Genomic DNA, 9,592 nt, shown 5'->3' with positions numbered 1-9,592 from the left:
TCCACTTGAGGCAGGACGACCCCCCTGACCCGGAGAAGGCACTCTACCCTTTTCCGGCTCAATTTATTATTTGTTTCTAAAACAAATAATAAATTACATTTTATTTGCAGTTCGGCATGTTAACCTGCCCATATTTATAGTACTTTCCTGAAGCGGGGATGAGAGCAAGTCCACCTCGCTGCAGCAAACAGGAAGGCGCGGGACGGACCACTGTCAGTCTCTTACCTTATTTGGAAATGGTACCATTGCACTCCGGAAGTGAAGGGAGCGCTATTTTCTATACTTCTGTTTTTATATTATCTTTTAAAATCTGTGATATATTTTCACCTTTAGGAAGGAGTTTCACTCTCAGCATGTATTTGAACTTCTCTCTTTTATTTACTTCACCAAACTCACAGTTTTTAACAAATTCTGTAGCTTTTGGTGTTCTTCTAAATCTGCTTCTTAGTCGCATCTTTTCGGGCCTGCAGTGCTACTGCCTCTAGTGGCGTGGGGGTGGCAACACAACTAATATAATTACATTACTAAATCAGAATACCACAAAGTCGTTATTATTTATTATTAATTCTAGGATTACTGAAACAGTAAAAGATAAATTATGTTATAAAACACCATATTTTTTTCATTTTCTTAAGGATGTAGAGCTAATTAAATGACAATACTTTACATTATAAATAATTTTAATATATCTCCATCAATTATAGGAGGAATAAAAGACATAAGAGACATGAAAAACAACATGATCAACTATAATAAAAATACAATTTGCAATGTATACGTAAGAAATTTAATTGAGCAAAAGTCAATAACAACAAATGAATTATAGAAGAATAACAACCCAGGTTGTTATAATCAGGGTTTTTAAACAGATATAAGCAAAAATTCACATTTTTGTTTTTACAGTGCCAAGTACATTATTTTGAGACTTTTTGTTGGTAGAGTCTTATATATAGAACAAAATAAAATGAAACTATTTAATTTATCAACGAGGAAATTTTCCTTTGACTCTAAATCGATAAATCATTCATGAATCACATTATTACACGGCCCGTCTGTGGCGACGATACCAAAAAAATTTATCCTGCAGAAACTTTATGTCCTACAAAGATGGCATGAGGCTCTAAAAGTGCCTATATGGAGCAGTGCTGGCCACATGTTTGTACATAATGTTCCCACATGTGCAGCTGGGCTCAGGAATCTTATGTGCAGATTATCTGTGTCATGCAATAATATAATTGTAATTATAATAAATCCTGCTTTTAGTACAGTGAGATTCTCTTCAAGATTATGGAATCATTGGCGTCATTTATTTGTGACTCGGTGAATAATATCATGTCATGTTTATTTTTCTCTTATTTTGCTTTTACCTTTTTTCTATGGACCTTTTAACATCTGGAATAAAGATATGATTGATTGATTATATCTTTATGATCAATCAATCATAATTGATTGATTGATTGATTGATTGATTGATTGATTGATTGATTGATTGATTGATTGATTATCAACAATTTGTGAATAGAGCAAAATACTTAGCATGCTATAGGTAAATATTATTTAGTTTGGTTAAGAATAATTATTGCACCGTCAATAATGATGTCTAATAGATGTTCTTAGTTACCAGAGGAAACAGTAACACCTTCATGAGGTCAGAGGTCAAACTGATGAATGCTGCTCTGCTCTGTCTGCGTTCGTCTCCCTGATTTCTGCACATTCGTTTTGTAGTCATCCGCCTTTATTGAGGCGCCGTTTGGGGTTTGGCATCGGCGCCCATTTCACCTCCTGCTGTGGCAAGAGGGCCACGCCTGGTCCTGATGTTTTTAACTTGTATTTCTATTGTTAGTTTTCCATTTCTTTACTTACTTTGTTTACAGCCCTTTTTGTTCTTTATTTAGTCGGGCTGACGGTTTTTCTTTTCTTAGGTTTAAGATTAACTTGTTTTGTTGTTGTTAGCAGTTGCTGAGGTCCGGTGGCGGTGTTGGTGTGGTGATGGTGTTTTCCTCTTCTGCGTGCTGTGATTCTTGAGTTTGGGTCTCACTGCGTCTGGTGTTTTAAAGGGTTTCTCGGGGTTTTTTTTTTTTGTTTGCTGTGTTTGGATGCCATCCCCAAGTGTCCCCTGCTGCCGGTAACCTCAGCTACTGCAGCTCATTTGATTTCCTTTGTTTTTAATTCTTAAACTGGTTTTAAAAAGAATTTGTTTTTTGTAAACTTGAAACTTTCTCAGATGTTTCAGTATTCGCATAACCGAACCTGTGTGCCTTAAACAAAAGGTAATATTTTCTGGGTGAAATTCCCAGGGCGGCGTTGTTGAGCAATTTATTAAAACTAAAATTTCACAAAATCTGAGTTTCAGTGTCAACACTAAGTGTAACAATAATGACCAAAATAAAACGCTCCTGTGGTTGTCCAGAGACCGACACTTCGGAGCCGCAGTGAGGTGCTGTCAACCCGCCTCTTTTTAAAACATCCTCGACTCGATTCTCCACCGTCCGTAGAAGTAAAACCTATTTTTATTGTTGTTGATAATTTTGTTTTTCATGTCATTTCTTTTCTTCCTCCAATAAGTGATGGAGATATATAGATATTATTTATAAAGTATAAAGGTGTTATTTATGTCACCTAACTAGCTTTACACCCTGAAGAAAAATATGGTATTTTAGAAGATAATTTCTTTCACGTTGCCAGTAATAGCGAAATTAATGGTAAATAAAGATTTTGTGGTATTCTCGTTTAGTGACATAATTACATTAGTTGTGTTGCCACCCCCTCGCCACTAGAGGCAGTAGCACTGCAGGCCCGAAAAGATGCGACTAAGAAGCAGATTTAGAAGAACACCAAAAGCTACGGAATAAGTTAAAAGCTGTGAGCTGCGCTGATGTAAATAAAAAAGAGAAGTTGAAATACATGCTGAGAGTGAAACTCCTTACTACAGATGAAGTTATTTCACATATTTCAAAAGAAAATTTAAACGGAAGAACGCGGACAATAAGGGAAATAGTGCCCCCTTCACTTCCGGAGTGCAATGGTCCCATTTCCAAATAGGTAAGAGACTGACAGTGGTCCGTCCCGCGCCTTCCTGTTTGCTGCAGCGAGGTGGACTTGCTAACGGCAGCGATATGATCGTCATTGCTGGCTTGTATTTATTTACTCTTCAGGTCAGTATGCGGTTAAAAAACCTCACCAAAACTACCGCGTAAGAACATATTAATCAACCAGAATATGTCTTTGAGTTCCGGTTTCTGTGCACCGTTTTGTCAGTTTTATCAGGCGAGGTTAACGTTAGCTTGCTCTGAGAGCCGTTATATCTTAACGTCTCCATGTTTGAGTTCAATGTAAAACAATATTAAACACTGAATGGTTTGTTACCAAATAAAAAAATGCAATCTGGATGCTAACAGCAGCGCTTGGTCATCATTGCTGACTTCTGTTTATTTATTCTTCAGATTGTGTGTCATCACTGTTACAGCAGTCCTTACACTCGGGACTTGTAACACGTGTTTGTACCTGAGGGTCTCCAGGTTGCAGTTTGGACTCTCCAGTCCAGCAGAGAGAAGCTTCACTCCTGAATCCTGCAGGTTGTTGTTACTCAGGTCCAGTTCTCTGAGACTGGAGGACTGGGAGCTGAGAACTGAGGACAGAACTTCACAGCTTCTCTCTGAGAGTTTGCAGCCACTCAGCCTGAGGAGACGGGGAGAAAAACATGATATGAAATAGTTCTTCATCCAGCCATCCATCCATACATCAACACATAAAATGAAGCTGAGAAAAACAAGCAGTGGTCATGGTGAGTGGAGGCTGAAGCTCAGAGTCCCTAGCACTGTAGAAGGAGTTCAGAAACAAACTCTGGAGACCTCTCGGATGGACACACGAGAAGGTAGCAGCAGCTTCTGCAGAAGAACTGGCATCAGCACTTTCAGGCACCACTGTGAAGATGTGCAATGTGGAGAAGGTGCTGGTTAAATTTTTCAGTGTCTAGCAATTTGATTCCAATTTTTAGGGTCACAATTCGACTCGGAAACAATTTTTGATTTACTGTTGGCATTATCAGATTGCATGGAGTAAGATAGAGACGTATCAATGGTGGATTTGCCTGATCCTTGTTAAAGGAGTGTGAGTTATCAGTAGCAGAGGTCGGCAGGATGGCACCATTGACAGGATTCCTCCCAGAAAGCCCCTTCTGGAGTGGAGGAGCAGACTGAGGACATGTCAGCACAGGATTTGCTTGAACTTTCCAGACGTAATGTGGGGGTTGGGAACTGGCTGCGCGGCAGGCCATTTATGCCAGCATCTTCTCTGATGACTTTATGCTCTGGGGTCTGCTCATCCTTCCATTTTGCTGGGACGGTGGGTGGTGGTGAAAGACTGAATCGGTAACATGAGATTTTTTAGACCCATTGAGAAAGGAGATGTATTTGATAAAGCACATGGACTAGTGATAACTGACTGACGTTAACAGAAAATCAGTCAATAAAGGAACAGAGTACTCACTCAGATACCATAAGGATTAACATATCAGGAGAAGGCAAAGAACAAAAAGAAAGGTGTGGATCATGACAGTGGTTATTATTCACAGAGAAGGTCAGAAAAAAATGACAAATGTAATGTTGAAATAACATTTGCATCATCTTGATTATGGACAGAAATCTGGTTTCTCCAGCATTGGTCACATTGTACCTGAGGGCCTCCAGGTTGCAGTTTGGACTCTCCAGTCCAGCAGAGAGAAGCTTCACTCCTGAATCCTGCAGCTTGTTGTTACTCAGGTCCAGTTCTCTGAGACTGGAGGACTGGGAGCTGAGAACTGAGGACAGAGCTTCACAGCTTCTCTCTGAGAGGGTAGAATAACTCAATCTGAGGAGACAAGGGGGGAAATTTGGTGTTCAATAATTCATGAATCATCCACCAATCCATGAAATTAAGTCAATATAAAGAACACAGCAGAAGTTTGTATTCATAGTAAATAAAAGTTGAGCAAGAAAAGTTGACCAACCTATTATTGAAATAATATTTCCATCATCCCTAATATCAGGTAATGAACAGACATATGGTTTCTCCAGCATTGGTCACATTTTACCTGAGAGTCTCCAGCTTGCAGTTTGGACTCTCCAGTCCAGTAGAGAGAAGCTTCACTCCTGAATCCTGCAGGTTGTTGTTACTCAGGTCCAGTTCTCTGAGACTGGAGGACTGGGAGCTGAGARCTGAGGACAGAGCTTCACAGCTTCTCTCTGAGAGGTTACAGACACTCAGCCTGAGGAGACAAGGGAGGACAAAAATGCTCTTAAACAATTCATCCATTCATTAAATGAAGCTAAGATAAGGAGCAAAGCTGCTCTTTGTCTTCATATGGGATAAAAGTTGAGACAAATAGTTGAAAATTATTTTACTGAAATAATTACATCATCTCTGATAGCAAGCAATGAACAGAAATCTGGTTCCATCTGAGAACATTTTACCTGAGTGTTTCCAGATTGCAGTTTGGACTCTTCAGTCCAGCAGAGAGAAGCTTCACTCCTGAATCCTGCAGGTTGTTGTTACTCAGGTCCAGTTTTATGAGACTGGAGGACTGGGAGCTGAGAGCTGAGGACAGAGCTTCACAGCTTCTCTCTGACAGGTTACAGCCACTCAGCCTGAGGAGACAGAGAGAAAATATGGTGTTAAATAATTAATCAAATCTCATGTTTTTTTCTATCCAGTCAGCAATTTTCTTCTTAGAAAGATTAATGGAACTGTCTTATTTTACACAGCCTTATATTGCCTTTAGAGGACTTAATCCTTCAAAAGGGTTGGGCACAAACATACTGTAGAGCCTTTGGTATGAAAAGGTTTATGGGATCTTCTTTTCCACTCTTCTCACTAAATTACATAAAAAAAATCATAAAACATGCTTGTTACGGCCAGTCGCCCTTTAGGTTTTTCTTTTTCCTTACTTTTCTGTACAGCTTCAGCTTCCTGACTATAGACTTCACTGGGAACTGAATGCAGCCCTCATCCTCCTGTGTTATTTCTTGACTGAAGACTACAGCAGAGCTGATTGACACATCAATAACCTTTTTGCCACGAGTGGTCGTGACGTATTTCCGTTAAAATTTTTGCCACATAGATTGGTTCCGGGTCCCGTTTGCTCCTATTGTTTTTAACGATAACTGCAAGATCTGTACCATGAAAAAGACGCAAAACTTAAAACATCTGCGAGCTACTGGTACAACAGTTGAGTTTTTTGGTGTGCTGTTGTGTCCAGTAATTAGCCGGTACCATCCAGTGCTTAGTTTTTTCATTTTCTTGCTGATATGAAGGCAACAGCCGACTGTAGCCAAATCTTAGCGGTTTGTAGCTACCTGCTATTTCAAAGCTTGAGAATATTAAAGATCCAGTGTCAGAAATGGGAAGACGGAGGTTAAAAGGGAGAGTACATGGTTCGTTCAGTGGAATAATTTGTTGGAGGAAAATAATGCCGGAGGAAATCCACTGCTACGGGAACAGGCTGAGAACAGAGGCAGCGATTCGGCACAAGGTGAGTCAATAAGTGTGTTGATGCGTTTGTGTTATACGGAGTATGAAATTATTTTTAGGCAACTCCTTAGCTTTTGTTTATGACAATTATATAAAATACATTTAACATGCAGTCAGAGCGATGAGCCCTTCCGATACAGAGCACGGTAGCGCCGGGATGCCCATTTAGACCTCAGACTCCTAAGGGTTAAGTTATCATCAACCGTAAATGATGGTTGATGATAAAAAGATCATAACCCTAAATGTTAACCCTAAAAAGATCGAGAGAATCTCGAACAATCACTGTGCGTAAAGGTCAAGGCCATAAAACTACTGGATGCTCGTGATCTCCGGGCCCTGAAACGTCACTGCACCTCAAACAGGAATGCCACTGTCAAGGAAATAACAGCCTGGGCTCAGGAATACTTCCAGAAAGCAGCGTCAGTGAACACAATCTATCCGCCGCTGCAGCTGAAACTCCACAGTGCAAAGAGGAAGCCATTTCTAAGCTCCACAAGTTCAGCCGTTTGCACAGGACCAGGAGTCATTTCAAATGGACTGAGGCAAAATGGACGACTGTTCTGTGGTCAGATGAGTCACGGTTTGAAGTTCTTTATGGACACTGGGACGCCATGTCATCCGGACCAGAGAGGACAAGGATAACCCAAGTTGTTATCAACGCTCCGTTCAGAAGCTGCATCACTGATGGTATGGGGTTGCATGAGAGCTGGTGGCCTGGGCAGCTTGCATGTCTAGAAAGGACCATTAATGTAGAGAACTATGTTCAGGTTCTAGAACAATATATGCTCCCATCTAGACGTCGTCATCTCTTTCAGGGAAGACCCTGCATTTTTCAACAAGATGATGCCAGACCACATTCTGCAGCAACCATAACATCATGGCTATGTAGGAGAAGGATCCGGGTACTGAAATGACCAGCCTGCAGTCCAGATCTTTCACCTATAGAGAACATTTGGCGCATCATAAAGAGGAAGGTGCGACAAAGAAGGCCCAAGACGATTGAACAATTAGAGGCTTGATGGGAGAGCAGTCCTATTTCTAAACCTGAGAAACTGGTCTCCTCTGTCCCCAGACGTCTGAGTGTTGGAAGAAGAAGGGGAGATGCCGCACAGTGGTAAAAATGGCCTTGTCCCAACTTTTTGGGAGTTGTTGACGTCATGAAATTTTGAAACATATTTTTCCCTTAAAATGATACATTCTCTCAGTTTAAACTTTTGATCTGTGATTTGTGTTCTATTGTGAATAAATATTGGATGTTGGCACCTCCACATCATTGCATTCAGTTTTTATTCACAATTTGTTTAGTGTCCCAACTTTTTTGGAATCCTGTTTGTATATTAAAAGTGTATTTTTAATATAATGACAGAATTAGTACACAAAATATACTAATCAAGCTCTTGAATACTACATAAAAAAGCATACTTAAAGTATACTAAGTACTTCTTGAAGTTGTTCCAAAAAAGTATGTTGAAGTATACTAAAAATTTTAAATTAACACTATTTAAATACTATTAAAAATATACTAAGAGCAAAAAAGTTGTACCAAAATAGTACAGTTTAAGTACATTAATCAAAGTATACTAAAGTATGTTAAAATTTAATATACTAAAGTATACTTTTTTTTACTAGGGCTTGTAGTGGACTCTGACATAATTTCATAATTTTAACACTACTCTTAGTTTGTTGGTTTCCTCATTCTTTCATCTTATTTAGTAGTTAATTTGATTGTTACTAACTTAACGAGTTTGTTGATTAAATTGTTAACTTTAAAGTTGAATTATTTTTGATAATGATAAACGTGTATTTGAGAGAATTTTGTATTTATTCAATTGATGTGTGGTGCCTTGCTCCTCAAAACACCTATTTAAATTTAGTATGAAAAAACATCAGACATGCATAGTGCTTTTCAGGACCCACAAAGATGCTTTACAATTAAATCAGTGACTTTGATTCAAGCACATGCTGATGATGGCAAGCTACTGGATTGTAGTTACAGCTGCCATGGCACAGTGTGATACAAGCAAAACTGTCATATTGCATCATCTGCGCTATTGACCATGTCCAGCAGGCAAGTATCGTGAAGTGTCTTGCACAATGACAGAGGCAGTATTCTTAAACATTAACTGAGACTGAACTATGTGGGTAACATTTTTCTGATCATTAGGTGGTACTTTGGATTAGTAAGTTTGATCTAAATTACTAGTTTTGTCAAGAATGCCCTTAAGCAATTATTTACAGTTATTAAAAGACAAACCAGACCCTAAGGTTGCACACCAAAAATGAACTGAAGCAACATCAACAATATTTACCTAATCATTAGCAGAATTCTCTCTATTAAAAATAAAGTAAGTCTGTGTGCTTACAGAGCTTTGTTGGAGGCTTTAACCACTGGCAGCAGCCTCAGAAAAGCCTCCTCTGAAGCAGAGTATTTCTTCAGGTCAAACTCATCCAGATCTTCTCCTGATGACAGTAAGATGAAACCCAGAGCTGACCACTGAGCAGGAGACAGTTTATCTGTGGAGAGACTTCCTGAACTGAGAGACTGTTGGATCTCCTCCACTAGAGAACGATCATTCAGTTCATTCAGACAGTGGAACAGATTGATGCTTTTCTCTGCAGACACATTCTCACTGATCTTCTTCTTGATGTACTGAATTGTTTCTTGATTGATCTGTGAGCTACTTCCTGTCTGTGTCAGCAGACCTTGTAAGAGACTCTGATTGGTCTGCAGTGAAAGTCCCAGGAGGAAACGGAGGTAAAGATCCAGGTGTCCATTTGGACTCTGTAAGGCCTGGTCAACAGCATTATGATGGAGATTATTTACATCAGAGTTGTTCAAAACAATGTGATGACGCAAAAATGCATAGGCAAAAGAAGATTGTTTTTGTGTTTCTTTTATCAGGTTGACTCCAGAGTTGATGAAGGTCAGATGGACATGAAGAGCAGCCAGAAACTCCTGAACACTCAGATGGACGAAGCAGAACACCTTGTCCTGGTACAGCCCTCTCTCCTCTCTAAAGATCTGTGTGAACACTCCTGAGTACACTGAGGCTGCTCTGATATCGATGCCACACTCTGTCAGGTC

General features: G+C 39.6%; 1 protein-coding gene across 1 annotated transcript in view; it reads right to left on the bottom strand.

The window, feature by feature from the left end:
* Positions 1 to 9,586, bottom strand: part of LOC103477369 (NACHT, LRR and PYD domains-containing protein 12-like) — a gene marked incomplete at its 5' end in the record, with an annotated part of 15,603 nt that extends 6,017 nt beyond the window's left edge. Inside the window, 5 exons of the mRNA XM_017308872.1 lie at positions 3,505 to 3,678; positions 4,675 to 4,848; positions 5,072 to 5,245; positions 5,451 to 5,624; positions 8,871 to 9,586. Of these exons, the coding sequence (XP_017164361.1) occupies positions 3,505 to 3,678; positions 4,675 to 4,848; positions 5,072 to 5,245; positions 5,451 to 5,624; positions 8,871 to 9,586 (1,412 nt within the window). The remainder of the gene's footprint in view (positions 1 to 3,504; positions 3,679 to 4,674; positions 4,849 to 5,071; positions 5,246 to 5,450; positions 5,625 to 8,870) is intronic.
* Between the last annotated feature and the right edge of the window lie 6 nt (positions 9,587 to 9,592).

The sequence above is a fragment of the Poecilia reticulata genome, linkage group LG15 (genome assembly GCF_000633615.1).
Source record: "Poecilia reticulata strain Guanapo linkage group LG15, Guppy_female_1.0+MT, whole genome shotgun sequence".
Lineage (NCBI taxonomy): Eukaryota > Metazoa > Chordata > Actinopteri > Cyprinodontiformes > Poeciliidae > Poecilia > Poecilia reticulata.
Note: the sequence above shows the minus strand (reverse complement) of the source record. Positions and strands in the feature narration are given on the sequence as shown.